At 44.8% G+C, this 17,769-nt stretch overlaps 2 protein-coding genes across 2 annotated transcripts; one reads left to right on the plus strand and one right to left on the minus strand.

Annotated features, from left to right (window-relative positions):
* The first annotated feature begins 150 nt into the window (after positions 1-150).
* Positions 151-5,106, plus strand: LOC146180710 (uncharacterized). Its single transcript, XM_084575634.1, has 7 exons — positions 151-450; positions 1,459-1,632; positions 1,799-1,982; positions 2,214-2,456; positions 2,644-2,815; positions 3,525-3,673; positions 5,045-5,106. Exons 1-7 carry the CDS (start codon positions 151-153, stop codon positions 5,104-5,106), a joined length of 1,284 nt encoding a protein of 427 aa, XP_084431760.1.
* A 521-nt stretch (positions 5,107-5,627) lies between these two features.
* On the minus strand, positions 5,628-16,169 carry LOC146180711 (uncharacterized). The gene is made up of 4 exons (XM_084575635.1): positions 16,131-16,169; positions 6,779-7,035; positions 6,146-6,358; positions 5,628-6,015 (listed from the first exon to the last, which is right to left on the minus strand). Exons 1-4 carry the CDS (start codon positions 16,167-16,169, stop codon positions 5,859-5,861), a joined length of 666 nt encoding a protein of 221 aa, XP_084431761.1. The 3' UTR covers positions 5,628-5,858.
* Between the last annotated feature and the right edge of the window lie 1,600 nt (positions 16,170-17,769).

Consider the following 17,769-nt stretch of genomic DNA (forward strand, 5'->3'; position numbering starts at 1 on the left):
TTACCCAGTAGCATAAAACAACACTTGAACAGTGTACTCCTCTATAAAGCTACAGAATTTACAAAAACCATCTTATTTTACAGGGACAGCGAAAGCAATGGAGATGCTGAAAACAGCAGCTACTATATAGTCGCCCATGCTTGTCTCATGATGTTGCTGAAAGTCTGCCTGACCTGCTTCCACCGTACCTGCAATGTAACACTGTTCTACCTGGGTACTTGCATTAGTGCAAAGACAGAATGCCCCTACGGACACACACACTCTTGGTCCAGTCAGCCACTTGTTGCAAGTAAGCCAAAAGGAAACATTGACCTTGCCACTGCATTACTTTTTTCTGGCTCAAGTCCTGCAAAATTCCTCAGGATGATGCAGCTAATGAAAGTCAAATCATTCAGTGAACAGACATTCTTTAATTACCAGAAGGCATACCTCTTCCCTGCAGTCAACATGGTAAGTGTGCTACCTGTCCTTTTTCACAATAAGCAACACTAGTTTACAATGCACAACACCAAGAAAACTCACAAGCCATAAATCCTACAGTGAGCCTGCTTTCAGATATTATCAAATGATTGCGGAAATCCTAGCTACTTTTGGACATGAATATTATTCCAACCAATTTCAAAGTTGCACGCTGCCAACTGCTTAACTTCATCGCATTCAGTGGAATTTCAAGTTAGCGCAAAGACTAATTCCCTACATCTTTATTATATGATAGTGCACTCTCCGTATTAGGCCATCAGACATAATGTGTACTACTCTAGATTCACCCATAAGATAATATTTCAATGCAAAAGCTTCTTCGCTGGTAGCCACTGCGGTGTGCCATATTTATAAGAAATAAAGCTGCAAAGGCGATGGCCAAATTTTTCAAAGGCCGAAGGAGTGAAACTGCTGTCGATAACTGTAACTGGCTGTGAGGGTAAGCTGTATGAAGTGAACGTGCAGACTGCAGGCTCTTCTCTAGATTAGAGCACTGCAGGTGCTCGGGCCAGCCTGAAAGCCTCGGCCCAAAAACTATTGTTTTGCACGGCCGGGGCCAGACTCGGCCTTGACATCGCGGGCCTGGCCTGTGCCTAGGCTTGGCCGAATAGCCAATATCTAATATGCATTCAAAATGCCTGTAATCGACATCTTTTAAACGCACATTGTGCATGGTAACTTTAAATAAACTGTCGCCCAAAAAATTTCTTGACCAACTCTTCGGTTCCACGGGTACTATAACTATGCCCTTCTCTGCTGAGAGGAACATTTTGTAAGTTTTTTCACACATCTTGATTTATTGTTATCTACTGATTAGTTGATTTCTCGTGAAACGGATCAGCTCAACCCAGTGCAGCAAGCCAAGCACAATTTAAGCACTTGATTACTATTTCGAATTGAAATGCCATGTTTTACTCCCATGAAGTGGAGGAAAAACACAATGAGTCCAACTGAAGCCAATTTCTGCATTCTTCACAGGTCTGGGATGAGCATCAGGAAAAATTGCTGGCATCTCTAGAAGACAGTGAAGTAGAGCTGTGTGGTGATGGACGCTGCGATTCGCCCAGCTACAGTGCGAAATTCCTCACATATTCATTTTTGTGCCCCAGCTTAGGAAAAATATTACATACTGAACAAGTGCAAGTTGGAGAGGCAAGCACACAAACACATTGCTTTAAACAGTGAACAGAAGTCATGACATTGCTAATAAGCTCTGCACTTTTTAAAGTTCTTGGCAATTCAGTCTAATGTTTTTATTATTTCTTCTTTTTTGTTGGCAGTAGTGTAGTGATGACAGTTGATTTTCTCCGGTTTTCAGACAGATGCAGTGAAAGCGAGTGCCCATATGGAAAAAGAAGGCCTTATCAGAGGCCTTGCATTTTTTTCGGCCATTGGAATTCAAATTCAGTCATTGATAACTGACAGACACCCGGGAATTAAAAAGCACATGCAGCAGCACCAGTCCATTACTCACTACTTTGATGTTTGGCACGTAGCAAAAGGTAGGGAGACATTTTCACCTTATTCAAACTAATATGTTGAGTGGAGCAGACTAAGTTTTGCAAAGCTAACCAACTAATCTCAGTTGGTAAAGGATTACTAGTGCCTTGTAATTGTTAGCAGGAACAGCAAGTGCTGCTACACAAAAAGGAAATATCTTGAAACAAGGCTTACTGACAACTCTTGATATATACTTAGGCATTCCAACAGCTTTTGGAAATTTTTGTTTCCAGGCATCACTAAAAAACTGATGACTGCTTCCAAAAAATCTGGTTGCACAGATTTAGAGAAATGGAGGCAACCAATTGTCAACCATTTATACTGGTGTGCCTGTGCTTGTGGTGGTGATGGCAAGCTACTGCAGGCAGCATGGCAGAGCATGCTGAATCACATTAGGAACATCCATGAAGGGCACAAACAGCCCTATCCGAGGTGCCTACATGGGCCTCTGACCAGCTCTGCATGGCTTTCTGCTGGTAAGTACAACTGTATGGCCTCTTAGTACCAAACCTATTCTGCGAGCAGACATCTACTGCGTATAATCGAAACCGTTCAAAGAAAATGTCACTGCTAGCTCTCAACGCTCTGCTGGGCATGAATGTTGAATGTTCACTTTTGTTCAGTTTCCTAACAAAAGAAAATCATGTGCAACATTTCTTCCAGAATCCCCTGCATACAAGCAAGTGGAGGCTGTGGTACATTCACCACTGCTTCTAAAAGACGTTCAAAAGCTTTCACCACGAGCCCAGACGTACGGCCTGGAGTCCTTCCATAATGTGTTGAATGGATTCGCCCCCAAATCTACAGCATTCACATATGAAGGCATGAAGGCTCGGTAAGACTACATATTGTCATTCATATATTATTCATGACGAACCTTTTTTTGCTACCACACTCTGCAGAGCTGAAGAAGCTCGCAAGTTGGCCAGAGTTTGAATTTTATCTTCACAATAACGTTCTAAGAACCGATATGACATCCAACACCAATCAGTTTCTTATGTTCCTGGTGACTACGTGTGATTGTGGACACCTCTCCGTAAATGTGGTCTTTGTGAAAAACTGCTGTCACACTACACCGGACAGTTTGTTATGTTAGAGCTCATCAGTGATCTGATTTATGTTATATCATGCATAACTGCAAATGGTCGACGGTCACGGCAGTCTCAGGTGGTGCATGTAGCCCGCCTCAAACGATTTCATTCCAGAGGTTCTATGTAACTCGCCCGACGGGCTCCGTCTGCAAGGAGGAAAATATCACGAGCCTTAGCAGAACGTCGACGGAAGAAGAAGAATGGTCGGGTAGAGCGGGAAAGAAAAAGAAGAGCAAGGGCAGAGGGATGTTTCTACGCTTCGCCGCAATCCTGTTTGGACTGATCCCTGCAAATAAACCCCCCCCCCCTGCGTACAAAGCACGTAAAAATACGAACATATGCAGAAAATTACCAGTCATTTTTTAGCTGTGCAATAACTGAAGCAAAATATATTTGTTGCATCACTGCGATAGTGTGCGATGCGTCTCAATTCATGTTTCTTTACTTTTCTAGTACCCTTCTGGCAGCTCTCCATTTCAACGAAAATGGTGACAGAGACCAGGCCATAACAGCTGTTGGAGCACCGAAGTGGCACATAAAAAGTTCGAAGGCCAGATACGGTGCCACATTTGTCACCCCACAAAAAACGGCAACAACATTTGGCAAGTTTATTGTGATTTGCATGATCTATTTTGGAGTGGTTTGTATGGTAGGTATAAAATTCATAGGAAGCAAGGCTCGCAGGTTCAAAGATTTTAATATACAGAAAACATAGCTTCTCAGTACATCTTGCAAAAAATACAGAATACAGTAAAAGCTCGTTAATTCGAACTGCACGGGACCGGGGGATAAAGTTCGAATGTTCGAATTATCTGATGTCAGAATTATCAAATGGCCTTGAAAAAACTGACAACAACCATTTGAATTATGGTAAGTGTACCATATTTAGTCCCGTAATAACCCACTCGCATAATGAATCCACCCACCCCCCGATTTTCGCCGAATAACTGAAAAAAAAAAGGGCATCGGTAGTTGGCGCGTCCCTTCGTTTTGGTTGTGTTCCACAATGCAACGCATTTCTTAGCAGTGCGCCAAGATGCTGCGCAGCGATACATCCTCATGGTGTGTTTACCTTTTGACATTAGATCTAAAATAGAGAGGGGGGGGGGGGAGCGACTTGGCGGGCAGAGTGCCAGCGCTTGACCGGTTGTGCAAGCCTCGTTTCCAGTATGTTCGTTTTACATGCTATGAGTGATTGAGGCGGGCGGCATCCACTGCCACTAAAATCATTGAAACACGCGACAGCAGCAAGCGCCTTTTGATAGATGACTATCGCAAAAAAAAAGAAAGGAACTTACAAAGGTTCAACGCTGCTGAACCAAATATTGAGCGAGAGCATTAGCTGTGGGTGACTCAGTGTTCTTCTCTTTTTCTTCTTCTTGAGCCCACATTTAAAGCCCCGCTTTAACCAAGCCATATGAATGTGCCTTAGTGGCCTATAGGGGTAACGTGAATGCCAGGGTTCTAGCAGGCCGATCCTGACATAACCGTCCCATGTGAAACGAGAGACCGAGGGTGGCAGCTCCTACCACCTTGGGCAGTTCCTGCCAACAAACACATTAAACTAGACAAAAAAAAACAATCAATAAATAAAAATATGACAAGCTTAACAGACAAGACGAACACAAATACAAGCTAATAACAGTCAATTCAGTTCAGTCGTTTCCGACTCTTCATGACCCTATGGACCATATCACGCCACGCTTTCCAGTCTCCCACTATCTTCCTAATATCACATAACTTCTAAAAGATTAACATCTGTCAATTGCAGGGTATGCACAGGATCTGCACACAAAGGTCATGGAGCTGTGCTGCCTGCATCCTAGCTTCAAAGAAGCATTGGAACACACTGAACCAAGAGTGGGACCTGCGTACTCAAAAAGTGTGCAGGACAGACCAACTAAGGCAGATTTGGTAGAAGCCCATAAAAGGCGTTTTGCTAAAACATAAAGTGGCTGCTGTGCTACAAGCAGCTGTGGGAAAAGGGTCAGACATGGACCACAACATCTCAAAGCCATCATCGCTTTCAACTTGACTGTGATCACTGGAGGAAAAAGGCCTCTATTGTTGACCTTAGAATGAAGGCATTTTGAATAATGACTATGCACAATGGCACCTCAAGTAATCGGGCTGAAGTATGAAACGATCTGCACTCAAAGGTACGCTCCTTTCAGAACTAACACAAAGTGGCACCAAAAAGGTAATTATTGGTACGTTTGTCAACTGATCGAATTGCATAGCGCACCGACATCACGGTGGCTTGGCCATTGCAAACAGTAGCATTTACACAACTCTCGAGGTCTCTTTAGGCAACTGTCATGAGCAGGTCTGTGTGCTGCTGTGTCGTGGTATGAGGACTTGTGTGGTGCGTGTGCTTTTCTGAGCTCTCTCTATATCTCTTGTGCGAGTGCGCCTCTCAGTGCTCTTTATAAGATCCCTTGTATAAATGCAATAAATCGTTTTTGTTCTATCTTCTGTTCTTTTGTTCTTCCTCCAAACAAGGAGTGTTCATTCCACACAGAATCAAGGCCTTGGCCTAGTACCTCAAACGCCCCATCAACAGGAATCATAACAATAACAAGGTCGTAACTTTAATAAGGAACTGATTCAGTTGCATTTCAAGCTACAGCAACGACAATGCATAAATTTGTTAAAATGCACCTGCAAATGTCACCTCTGCCAACTCGAGGATGAGATAACAAGCCATGTAAAATTTTCTGCCCTTACCTTTGGCAGTAGAGTATCTAAACCACACTACAGGAAACTGAATTTGACTTTACTTGCCTCTTAATATTCTGCATACTGGAATCCCGTTGGTGCATCTGTTGGAAATGATGCCCTTATCTTGGCCACCACACAAGCTGGCAAGACGAGACGATTTCTTTTCCCCAGGCGACGCCAAAGCCAACGGACAAACTGGCGGTACGCTGTGTAGCGGTACCTTCTGGGAAACAACAAAACATGAGCACCAATTGAAGTGTTATAGCATGTGACATAAACAACTTCCCCGTTATCTGGCGCAGCGTAAAACCTTCGGGGCATGGCTATAGGCAGCATCAAACACAGAACCTCACTTGTGGATATCGTCGTTCATGTCTGCCCCCTGTGCACGCAGCTCGAAGTACGCAACGCGGAGTACGGTAGTGTTCAGACACAGAAGACTGAACTCCGGGTGCTCCGTGATGCAGCCTTCGGGATGAGCCGTGACGACACGGTCCATCTCGCGGCAGCACAGACACTCGAGCTCCTTGAAATTGTCGAGGACTTGACAATGTCCGCAACTGCACCTAAAAACAACAGCCGAGGTATAGTTCATGCAGAAAACAACCCCAAAGGTTATTAACGCAGACTTTCCGCGTTAAAAAAAAAGACAAAACGTGTTGGGTAAGCTCACGAACAATTATGCTAACCACTCCTACTGTACTATCATACGAACTACATAAAGGAGATCCACCAAGCTGGTAAATGCGTACGGGGTTTATTATCATGAGTCGAAACTGTATATAAAGACGTTACTTCCGCGCACATTTCGACCGCACCAAAGAGGGGCCTTGAAAAACACTTTCGGCTTGCTAACGTTGCACTGCGTTCCATGTTGGCTGACACGCAGGTCAGTATGCCCGCTTAGCCAATACACCGATACGCCCGGCTGCACAATCAATGCTACTAGGAATACTGTAGAAGAATTCCAAAATATCTCTACGTACCAGTCCGTACTCATCAGTCGTGACGGAGCTTCGGCGATTATAGCTGCCGCACTGGCACCTTCGCTTGCAGTCGATGCTGGCGCCTCGTCCATCTCGTCTGTTGCTGTATGCTCTTGCTCTTCTTGATATCCCGCTAGCCCAGCCGCCTCAGCCCTCAAAAGCATCGCACGCTCTATAGGGCTGAGGTCGCTGAAGTGCAGGCCAGCGGTGGCCGCCAAAACTTCGTTATTGGGTTCGGGATCCGTGGCTGGTGGCTGCTGTTAGCATGGAGGAAGAAAAAAACTAGGAGGGAGCGCGTGCAACCTCCGCAAGCCAACCTCCTCTGACGCCGCTCCCTTCTCTCTCTTGCGCCCAATGATTCTTGGGAATTTAGCCAACATAGTTGCCAGACTCAAATGCACCAAAGTACATGGTATTGTTTAGTGACTTCGGATGTCCCCGCGGAAAGCCTATCGGAGTGGTCTGCCGAAAGTTGTGCGTCTCGTCGTAAAACATAAGTTACTTTGTTTACAATTGTTGCATTGTACTCCGTGTTTATAGGCACACTAGTGGTAACTACAGCTGGCCTTTTCATATTTGGTATCGTCAGGGAGACTACGAATTCGACATAACATTGCATGCCCGGGGAACTGGCTTCAGCGTAACAATGTGTATTTGAGGTCTGCATTTCCTAAATGAATCAAACGATTTTCGTCTCGAACAATCCATGCACATGCCCTGACAAACAAACGTTTCGTTTCTCCAGGAGTGCGCATAACAGCTAGGATACTCACTGTTGGAGCGACAGCCCCGAGGTATATCCGTGTAGTTCTTGGATCCCGGCCGCCACGCAGCATTTCATATGGCAGTACTTTTTGGTGGGCTAGCTTGCGGGACTCAGCGCACAAAGACAGAGGACAAGAACACAACGGACGACAGGACGAAGCCCCTCGTTCTTTTTGTTCTCGCGTGCTTCGTCTTTGTGCGCCGAGCCCCGCAAGCATTTCATATGGCGCAGCTGAGAGGACCCAGCCATACTTCGCGAAATACACGGGTGCAGTGCGCGACGGCGGCAGCCCCCACGGGATTAGCCCGTCTAAAAGTCCAAAGTTTCATCCATCGCCTGCTCGCAGCGCGCGCCTCAGGTTTCTAGTGCAGGCGTCGCGTAGCGAAGGCCACGCGAAGGCATTCCTTCAGAGGGAAGCGTGCGAAACCGCAACCGAAACCAGCTACCGGCTACCGCTTGTCGTACCACGTGACGGCTAATTTCCCATGATTCTTTCCATTATTTTTTTTATGACTACGCTTCACTTTTCCGCCGCGGCACTCCCTCCTAGTTTTTTCTTCCTCCATGGCTGTTAGCGAAACGCGAAAAGAAGGCTACGGCCGGCGGTAGTTTTCATACTTTCATTTCGGCGGTGCTAGGCTGCACCGCAAGAGGGCTACGGCCGGCGGTAGTTTTCATGCTTTCATTTCGGCGGTGCTAGACTTCACCGCTGCCTGCGCGCCAGCAATCACGGAGTCTCCACCTACGTCATTGGTGGAACCCCGACTACGTAGTTGGAAGCAGCAGTTTGAATTCGACCGGCGGGAACAAGAAAAAACTCCAACTTCTTATCGCAATATCTCAGCTATTATTCGACTTTTTGCTGCCGGATATGCGGCAACAGTGTCACCAAATGCAGTTTATTATAATTTCATAGCATCTTTGGGTGTCTTTAGTGTCCCTTTAAGAACATCCACCAGGCTAATAGTGCGAGAAATGGGTCTAATTGGTTCTTTGGTGTCTGTTTTCGTCTTGTTCCATGTAAGGTTTCCGCCATACACTCCGTTGTAGGCAATTTGATGGCGTGTCTTTTCTCTGGGTTACCTACAAGGTACAGCGAACTTGGCATCTGTAGAGATTTCTTCCACGCAAAAGCACAGGAGCGGCGAGTGGTGCTTATGCAGGAACGCACGTTAATCTACTATCACTCGTGCTTGCTTGGTTGCCTGGTCGTCTCGTTGCACTCAAGAAACACAGCAGCATGGTGACGCGGTAGCAGCTCGAACGGTACTTGGAAAAAGCGGAGGCTGGACAAGGAAGCGATGAGCAGGCATCTTTATGGTCTGCCACGCATGACCACATGATGCATAACTGAAACTGAGAGCCTAAAGTTACATGTCAGTGACTTGCTCCACAGAGCACTGTCAGCGCACTATAGGCAAGCCTGCTCCCCACTGCACAAGCACAGGAGAGTTAACTTGTACTGAGCAAAATATCACCAGGTACAAATAACCCCTAGCTGAAAGATTAGAGGCAACTAAGGAGGCTGTTGAAGAATGCTGCCACTCATGGACACAATGAGTCTGTGAATTAATGAACAATCTCAAGATACTGAAAGCAGAAATTCTGAAGAGCAAATGGACTTTGGAAAAATATGCAATGCATAGAACATATCCCCTTTAATGGTACATTATCAACTAATTGTTAAAGCTAGTATGAGAAGAACAAAATTTTGAGAATGATTACGATAGTCTGTATTGTATTTATGTGTAATGTGAGCTGCTATTTAGCTTCAGTGGTGCGAACGGCAAGGCCCTCTGTGACAAGAACAACAGAGTTCTCTCGGAGCCGGCGTTGAGCTTTTTTATCATTCAAAAACAATATAAATGAGTCCACCACTGTTCGGACACTTAGCCACAGGCTAGTCATGGGTAAAAAAAATAAAACACAAAGATGCAGACATTTCGCAAACGTAAAACTCAGAACAGCGACGAGAGCGATATATCAACTTGTATGCATGAAATGAATGTGTCAAATTGCATAAGTAGAAACAATCATGGTATTTTATCAGGCATGCTAAATTACATTATTAGAAATGAGTGCACAAAGCAGGTAAACAAAATCAACATACACTGTGAAAGTGCTGAAAGTATTTTTTTGGATGTATTAGCAAACTTTTGAGCAGATTTACCTTGGGGTGGAAGGGTATTCCATATTTTTTCGCCTATAAAAGAAAGCCATCATTCTCCGTATATGTTGCCAGTAGGCGGCAGATTAAAGTTTCCCGATGTTGTATTTGCGGCACATTTAGCAGCAGTGGCAGAAGAATTTCCACTAATTGTGTCGCTCATTCTTCAGAAAGAACTGGTTGAGATGTTTATGCTACTTTACTTTTGCAATGCAAAAGAACTATTGCGTGCGGCAGCTTTCACCTTTCCGCAGGACAGTCTAGAAATGTTTTACAAAGCAAAAGTAATGCGAGAGGAGGATGCGGAGGTAGGGAGCAGAGAAGAAGAGCCTGGGGCATTTGTTGATGCTGGCTTGAGTGAGGCCCGAACAGTGCCCAGTCGGGTGTCAGGCTCTCTCTCTTTTAATTCCGTCAGCAATAGGAATAACAGCAATGCCGCTATATAGATGAACAAGAGCGTGAGAGGGGCTCTAAAAAATTAAAACATGCAATGCACAGTACTGCCTTCTTGGTAAGAAAAAAATTATAATTTCAAAGAAATGGTAGTAAAATCTCGTTACAAGAGACACTGTTACTAAGGGCAACTTTTTCGGGTCCCTGCAGTAAATTCTTCACACTTTATAAAAGACACAACCCAAATATGCTCATAAAATGCAGCTGAAGCATACCAAAACTTCTATATGCTGCACTTAGATTCCCTTAGCTAAATTCTGTTCCATGTCAGCCTCCTTTCTGTTGCAACATGTCAGGAACTAACGAGTGCTTCCCCATGATTTGAAACTCAAAACGGCCCTGTTGATTCAGCCACTGGCATCTCATTACTGTCACCTTCAAAGTGAACCGAAATGCATGAATGACGTCCAGCATTTTTAACTCCTCACTGTTAACATTTGATCACAAGATGAAAGCTCAGACTCCTGATGTATTTATTTTTGTGGACAATGCTTCTTGCAGAACCAAAGTTCTCATGCTCAAAGCCATCAGTTATTTTTTCCCTCCAAACTGTACACCATACCATCAACCAAGAGACAAAGGGATGATGCACTCAGTCAAGTTGCTGTACAAAACAAGGTTGGTAGAACGCCTGTTGCTCGACAGGCAGCAAGACTGAACAATAGTAATTAATTAGATGTTTGGTGTTCAGGTGTTTTCAGTTCACTGGAATGGCTCGAGAAGTGAAGCAGTAAAAAACCGTTTCAGACAAGCAGTCTTTAAATATGGTGACATGATGTAAGAGGCCCATATATGGATGCTGTGCAAAGCTTCCTTGAAGATGACGGTTGGGCGAGAATCTAAGAAACTGCTGAAGTACCAGAATGTTTTGAGGAATTCTTATCCCCAGGAGTGGATCTTGTGTGCTTCCGAAGAGCTTACAGACTGCAATTTTCGTGCAAATAAAAGGCACGTGTGCCATAGAGGATGACTACGATGGCATTTCAAAAGCAAAAGTGTTAGCATCTGAAGGTGACGAGCGTGTGCTTCAAAGGTATTGTGAACAATAGGAAGGCTTGCAAAGCAAAGTGCTTTACCTCCAGAATTTGGAAAGGAATACACTCTGCACTCACAAAAAGATAAGCTAGTATGAAAGACTAAGTTTTCCTGAACAATTTCCTGTTAATCCATGTGAATGCATTTATATGCTGTGTGCAATAAAGTGATCAACATAGTGTCTTTAGAATTTTTATTACAGGAGACATCTTTTTCGTGTCCTTTGAGTGTCTCTTGTAAAAAGGTTTTACATTACTAGTAAATTTCACTGAATGTCCCAAAGCCATACAAGGATTATGAGGGAGAGCATAGCAGAATGCTGGGAATAGCTTTGGTAGCCATCGGTCCTTGAATATTCACTGACATCACGCAGTAGAAGAAAGTTTTGCATCTCAGTTTCACTGAAACACAGCCATGCAGCCAGGAGTGGCCAAGTCAAATGGAGGTTACATACTTTTGCAACTGGTACAACCTGGGGCTCTTAAGCTTCTTAACCATACGGCCTGGCTCTGCAAAACATGAAGGAAACATGAATGATTGTCTGCGCCAGGGGTTTATATAAATCAAAATATCGGAAGTAAAGAGCTTGAACAAAAAGATGGTATAATACACGTCATTTTCTCAGTCATTAAATGCATTAGTTAATGTTTTTTTCAGCAACTTGACGCTAACAGCTGACTGACAGCCGGCACCAGCATGGTGAAACAAACTGATGTCATTTAATTCTGATTCTAGCATATTATGTCAGCTGACTGTCCATCTAGGGTGACAAGCCATAAGAAATGAATGGATTAAAAACACAGCCAGGGTCACGTGTAAAGTGCATGCAATAAAGATTGCAATTATGCGTAGCGTTCTCACGGCAGGGTTGTCAAGGCAGCTAACATTCGTTCGAAGTTTATGCATAATAAGGCGCCAATGCCTCTTTTGCTTTTCATAAAGAAAGCATAGCATCTTTGGACAAGGTCTTTTAGTTGATTTCAGATTGAAAATGAGTCTGCTCTTAAAGCGGACTTATGAAACTGGCCCATGCTTTCAGAACAAAGCCAGAAATTTTTGGACCAGCGGGACGCATTAGAGCTCTACTGGCTGCATGCAGCCCACGTGCAAGAGGATTAATATCAGCTTAATAGGAATAACGCCAATCTCGTGACAAATACATGATGTCATTGGCTGAATGTCCTTTCCTTCAAACGAAATTTTACCTGACTCGAGTTGTGTCAGACTATAGATAGGTCTTGTGGCCAGTTCAATGCTCAGAGTCTCCACAACCTGCACACAATACTTTTCATGGACCCTCTCTATTTCTTGCTTACTGCGTGTAACAGGAACACTTTGTTTACTGTTAGCTGTTTCCCTGTTACCAACTCATCATGTAGTAAAAAAACTATTACGTGCAGAGGATCGCTCCGCATGAAAGGGAATTACCAGTTCACAAAAAAACAAAACAAAATCATTCATTTTTTCTCTATAAAGGTCTAAAAGAACCAAGAAAAATTCTAACTAGCAAACCTGGATAAGTCTGCTTATCACACTCAACTTCCCTGTAATCATTTGTTGAATGCTCAAACTTTGTCCCTTTTATACTGAGTGATTCTGTACAATGTATGCTGAATACTAAACGACCACATATACCATACTGAAGGTACAGGCATCAATTTCGGGCTTACCAGCAGCTTTTTCAGCTTCCTCAAGCCGTATTTGCAGTTCCTTTCTTTTGGCTGTGAATCTGAAGTTCGGCTTCAAGCTCTTTGAGCCTGCCTTCGCAGCCACCTGCCTGTTCCTTTGTGTGTTTGCCGTGCGTTTCACGTGCGTTGCCGAGCATAGCGAGCAGGCATAGCCGTGGTCGTGCTGATACGGAACTACGGTCTGTCGCTACTGTGGCTCGCATTGAATTGACTCGGCTTTAGTTCTTCAAGACGCTGACTCCACATTTTATAAGGAGCTTTGTTTTGTGTGTGTGAAACGCGGCTGCGAGAAGGCACTCAACTGAGTCGGTGTTGTGATCCAGTGATTGGTGGTGGTGGTGTGCCTCAACAGTAGGAAATCCTACCCTGTCGGTTTGCTTGGATCACTTAGTATGCTCGCCGATGCGTGGAAGTCGTTGGCACCCACAGCGCTGCGCAATTTCTTCCGCCATGCGGGATTAGTGCTGAATAATTGTTACATGGGCATTTTCAAAAGCAGTTCAGTTGACGGTTAATTCAAATGAATGGCACACCGGTACGCGAATTGCACTTTTAACTAATCAAAAGATTATTTATTATTTCTCGCATGTGGTGGGATCACGTGATTCAGATGTTTAATTGAGCATCGTTTGAGTTGAATGCCAATGTGACATGGGTGTAATGCCTTCTCTTTCCAAATATGGACGACCGTTCTTGGTGTTAACATTCGTTCTAGCCACCACTTTATGCACAGGCGCATCAAAAAAAAAATATCAGGGTCTATTCGAGCCCCGCCTTTATGGGTTTGATGCGACAGCGTTAATGGCTCCAGGTGGCTTCAGCTCTCCTTGTGGATCCTTGGGCATATGCATAGACTGCTACTCACTATATTACTAGTCTCTTATTTGTTCCCCTGTTATCTCACACATACCCTTTAGCAGTTATATTTGAAAGGCCATCCTACATAGAAATAAAGCCCTGTTTAACCATGGCATACAAATGTGCCCGCATGGCCTAAGGATAACAGGTCTGATTCAGAATTTAAGAGTCCTGGAAGGCTGATTCTGATCTCACCCACCATTCTGGAAAGAAAGGCTAGAATTGACAGTTCCTGCCAAATCAGCTATGTCGTGGCCACATATCAGATGAGCTCGCTATTTATCAGTACCCAGACATGTCAGCCACCTGTTACCACAGAGCAATGCTCGATAAGTGCTGTATGATGTAGAATAGGGAATTAACTCTATCGCATTAAAATCTGAGTGCCAGTTGAACAAGCGGGCACACCTCTCTGGTGGTGCACTTCTCACTGTGTAAGCTGGATCCCCAGTACATGATGCTCTGTGAAACCTTGTTGCGTCTTGTGGGAATGAGTTTCTGGAAGTCTGTGAACCAACACCGCATTCCACCATTTTAACGTGGTAGTGTCTCATTCTCCCTGAAACCTGGCATTGGTGCTGTGAGCAAAAAGCAATGGGCATGGCTCTGGCAGGTGGTAGCTGCAGCAGACATGGCAGAGCACTGATTGGTCGTAGAGTTGTGTGAAATGAAGGATTTGTCAGGTGCTGCCAACTCAAACTTTACAATTCAGATAGGAGAGTGAGGGGAATCGAACCCTTCAGATTGAGTCGGACATGCTACTGCAGGCACGTTCATATGGATTTGTTAAGCAGTGCCTTATATCCACGTTGGCTGGCCTCAAAATCTCAATTTATTGCCTATTATTGACTTTGAGGCCGGAAAAAGTCATGAATGCTTTTCAGCACCACGCTCCGCTTCCGTGCTAACAGGTCCGCCTGAATTTCGGCGAGAGTCGTAGTGTCACCGTAAGCCGACGAAAGGGTTGCGACTGCTTACATTACCTCAGCTTGCTTCGGCTGTGCTGCTGCAGGTGAGTCATCGTCGTCGTCTCTCTCAAACTCCGCAAGCACTTGGCAAATAATTTCTGCATCTGTGAGCCCAGCGCACAATTCCAACTCGTGGTAAACCTCTGTGAATTCTGAAAACGAGGCGCCCGATGGAATTTCGACAGTGCGAAGGACGTCAATGAGCTGCTCGCTGCCTGACAGCTGCTCGACGATGCTCTCCTCGTCCAAGGCAGCCAAGGTGACAGGGCGACAGGTTTTGTTTTATGACAATGACTCGAAATTATCCACTTAATGCGTTGACTCTGCAGTGTGGCTCTGTATCCTTGCCTTCGCCTTTTTGAGAACCTCTTGTGTGGCTCTCTTGAAAAGGAGGTAGATGTGAAACCCCTGCGCATTAACATTACCGGAAACTGCTGTCATTTATGAGGTTCAAGGAGGCAGAATTCAGGCCTTTCAGCAAAAGTGTCCTTTTTTTTCCTAGCTTAAAGCTAGTCCTGTGCCTTTTACTGGATCTGAGCCCCATGTAGGTCAATCCCTAGCTTGAACAATGGGATTTAGAAAGCAACAGCTAAACCTATATGTAAGCAAACATGGAACTACAGAACTGGAAATGCCACACAGCCCCATCACATTCTCATAGGCTCTTCATAACTATGCAGAAAAAACACACCAACCTAGAGCATTCAGTAGAAAAATATTAAAAGCAACTCGAATATTGTCTCCAGTGAAATCAAATCTGTTGGTATGATTGCTGACTGACTACGTCCTTTAATATGCCCACAATGTCCGAAACTGCACGTGCAAGACGGCGCATTGGCGGCCTGCATGTTAATTTGAACACGGATACCTTACCGAATTAAACTGACATCACACAGAAAACGGTCGTTTTTGCAAGTCGCCTCCACAGTAATGCATCCATCGCGGTTAAAACTCAGTTTCACGACTTTAGGGGACAGCAAAAACGACACAAAGAGGCTGTCACGACCAAGGCCGCGGTGTAAGCCTATGTGCCCGTGCTGCAATTAACTCTCTAAAGGACAAGGCATGATCACTGGCCAACGCAACATATAATTCCTCTCAATTCTGGCGATACCACTCCGTGCTGCAAACGTTCAATCTAGCCATCATGATTGTGAATGAAAAAAAAAATAAAAAGAAAACGACGCTCACTCAAGCAAACAACGATTATGACCACAGGTCTTAAAACAATATATACTTACGGTCGTCTTGCTCCCTCGGAGCTGCTGCCGTTATGCTCCAGCAGATATGCGGTTGCCATTTGTCCCTTTTCTTGGCCACTACACGGTCTTTACCTATCAGAGACAATGCGTAAGCACTACAACGTCCACAAAGGGCCAAAAATGCACATGCATGAACATAAGGAAAAAATACTGACCAAGCGCAAGAAGCTCTGCTGGAGCTGCTGGCTCTCCATCTTTCCATCGGATGTTCAGAATTGAACCCTGAACCACCTTTATGTAGTTTTCTTCGGTGAGCAAACGGAGGCCAACCACTGGGTCCGCAATCGCGGTGACGAGATAAACATCCCATTTGGCTTCCGCCACCATTTTACCAATATGTGTGGAATATCGGAAATTTACATCCTTGCACGTGCTTTGGGTGCGTATTTGACAAAAAAATTCCACGTGGGTTTCAACGTCTACCGCGCACCGCACACAACTCACAGTTCGATCGCCGGTAGTGCCACTCATAACACAGCCAAATCACATGCGAACGATGCGACGGCGCTAAAGTAGCATGCGCTTAAACCCATTGACCAGTTAAACGAGTGCACCTGCAAATGAATTGAAAAAACGTTTTGCTCATATCTCGTGGATAAAAACAATGGGTTTATTTTTTCTCCGCAGCTAGGTTACCAACAGCAATTTAGAAAAAAAGGCGTCCACACGCACATATTATTAGTGGCGCTGCGACCGAAAGCGATTAAAAGTGGGTTTGTGGGCTTGTTGCTGCACATTTATCGAAATAGTCTTTCTTTACCTTACGTATTTTGCCATTCTCTCTAGAGCTTGCATCATGCGTACAACGCCGTATTTTTTTTTCTTTCGAGTTGCGGGAAGGCTTTGCAGTGTGTGTGCTGTGTTGTAACTTGTTCGGCGTACTTTGTCTCAAATCTCTAGTCCAGCTGAAGAAGCATCAGTTCTACACGTTCTGCGGGCTACGGTCTGCTTAGCTCGCCGATCGAGGTCATGCCTCCAAAGAGGCAGTACAGCAGATATTTATGGGACTCGTTCAGCGAAGTTCCACCTCGTTCAAAGTACCGATTTAAGAAGCGGGAATTACTTGGCACGCCATCAGCCTCTCAAGCTGATAGTGACTCAAATGAATCGGGTGATAAAAGGAGCGCTTGTGCAAGCGGTGGAAAACAAAAAGCCGGCATTACAAATCCCGGATCCAGTCCATGTGCTGAGGAGACTGCGCATAGTCAATCACAGCCTTGGAAGTCTCTAGAAGATGATTCGTCCGGCGATGATCTCATCGGATGATGTCGACGGCAGTTCAACATCTGATGAGAGCGACCTTGATCCGCGTGAGCCCGAGAGTCGCGAGGCCTCGTCTGACGAACGGACTGGTGAACTGGTAAACTTGCTTTTTTATACTGAATAGGTTCCACAGCATGAAAAAGCGGGTTAAATATCAGCTGTCAGAAGTGTACAGCTAAGCTGTTGGATGATCTGCAAAAGTAACACATTTATCCACTATAAAGGCTGTTATTTTTCATCCCTCTTATGAAATTAACATTCAATAAAAGGTTTACCTTTAACTGTGTTTAATACGTGACAGGGGTATTTTGTGTGCTCATTTGTTTCAATGGCCTCACTTGGTGTGACACCTCAAGTGTTGTCTACTGTTTCTCATTTTAGGATGGCCTGCTCTTTCCGGGATCGCACCTAACGCTAGCAGAAAGCTTGCTGATGGTCATGGCTCACAGCTTGCGCCATGAACGCTCCAAGGAGGCAACAGAGAGCCTGATACGACTCATTGGTGCCCACTTGCCTTCAGGGGTGACATAC

Source organism: Amblyomma maculatum, chromosome 8, assembly GCF_055883805.1.
Source record: "Amblyomma maculatum isolate TAMU_Amacu chromosome 8, ASM5588380v1, whole genome shotgun sequence".
Classification (NCBI taxonomy): domain Eukaryota; kingdom Metazoa; phylum Arthropoda; class Arachnida; order Ixodida; family Ixodidae; genus Amblyomma; species Amblyomma maculatum.

What these genes read in the sequence shown, in the direction of transcription:
- LOC146180710 (XM_084575634.1), top strand. Translation starts at nt 151, where the DNA reads ATGTTGCTGAAAGTCTGCCTGACCTGCTTCCACCGTACCTGCAATGTA. An exon ending in TCTTCCCTGCAGTCAACATG is followed by an intron (nt 451 to 1,458) that starts GTAAGTGTGCTA and finishes CATTCTTCACAG; the next exon opens with GTCTGGGATGAGCATCAGGA. An exon ending in CTCTGCATGGCTTTCTGCTG is followed by an intron (nt 2,457 to 2,643) that starts GTAAGTACAACT and finishes CATTTCTTCCAG; the next exon opens with AATCCCCTGCATACAAGCAA.
- LOC146180711 (XM_084575635.1), bottom strand. Translation starts at nt 16,169, where the DNA reads ATGGAGAGCCAGCAGCTCCAGCAGAGCTTCTTGCGCTTG. An exon ending in CGACTGATGAGTACGGACTG is followed by an intron (nt 6,359 to 6,778) that starts GTACGTAGAGAT and finishes TGTTGTTTTTAG; the next exon opens with GTGCAGTTGCGGACATTGTC. An exon ending in ATGAACGACGATATCCACAA is followed by an intron (nt 6,016 to 6,145) that starts GTGAGGTTCTGT and finishes GTTGTTTCCCAG; the next exon opens with AAGGTACCGCTACACAGCGT.